This window comes from Eimeria mitis, genomic scaffold (genome assembly GCF_000499745.2).
Source record: "Eimeria mitis Houghton genomic scaffold, Emh_scaff680, whole genome shotgun sequence".
In the NCBI taxonomy this organism is placed as follows: Eukaryota; Apicomplexa; class Conoidasida; order Eucoccidiorida; family Eimeriidae; genus Eimeria; species Eimeria mitis.
This window is the reverse complement of record NW_013574910.1, coordinates 1-721: the sequence shown is the minus strand read 5'-3', so window position 1 is coordinate 721 and position 721 is coordinate 1. Positions and strand designations below refer to the sequence as shown.

Here is a 721-nt window from a genome sequence, read left to right as displayed (position 1 = left end):
CAGCAGCAGCAGCAGCAGCAGCAGCAGCAGTAGCAGCAGCAGTAGCAGCAGCAGCAGCAGCAGCAGCAGCGAGAGCGAGGATGCGAGCGATTAGTTTTTGTTTTTTTTTCTTTATTTCAAACTCAAATAAAAAAATTAAAACTTTTTTGCGTTGCAGACAATGCAGCAGCAGCAGTGCTGCAGCAGCAGCAGCAGCAGCAGCAGCAGCAGCAGCAAGACAGCAGCAGGCATGTAATTTATATATTTTTTTATAGAATGATAGTAAAACATAATAAACAGCAAAACATCAGAAACAAAACAAATAAAACAAACAAACAAAATAAAATAAATAAAACAAACAAAGAAAACAAAACAAACGAAATAAAACAAATAAAACAACAACCAACAAACTAAAATAAATTAATTTATATTCTATAAAAGCAATAAAAAGCAACACAAAATAAATTATTATATTTTAGCAGCAAAAATAAAAACAAATAAATAAATTAATTTAATTAAATTAAAAAAAAACAAAAAAACAAAAAAAACAAAAAAACAAAATTTTCTTCTGCCAAAATAAACAAAAAAAAAATTAAAAAAATAAAAATAAAAAATAAATAAAAAGCAGATGAAATAAATAAACTATATTTAATGTATTAATATAAACCCCAACACCTACAAAAAAAAAACAAAAAAAAATAAAAAAAAAATAAAAAAAATAAAAAAAAAAAAAAAAAAAAAT

The 721-nt window shown here is 25.4% G+C and overlaps 1 protein-coding gene across 1 annotated transcript in view; it reads left to right on the top strand.

The window, feature by feature from the left end:
* Window positions 1–94, top strand: part of EMH_0019540 (uncharacterized protein) — a gene marked incomplete at both ends in the record, with an annotated part of 330 nt that extends 236 nt beyond the window's left edge. Inside the window, one exon of the mRNA XM_013501380.1 lies at window positions 3–94. Coding sequence (XP_013356834.1) covers window positions 3–94 — 92 coding nt within the window. The remainder of the gene's footprint in view (window positions 1–2) is intronic.
* Between the last annotated feature and the right edge of the window lie 627 nt (window positions 95–721).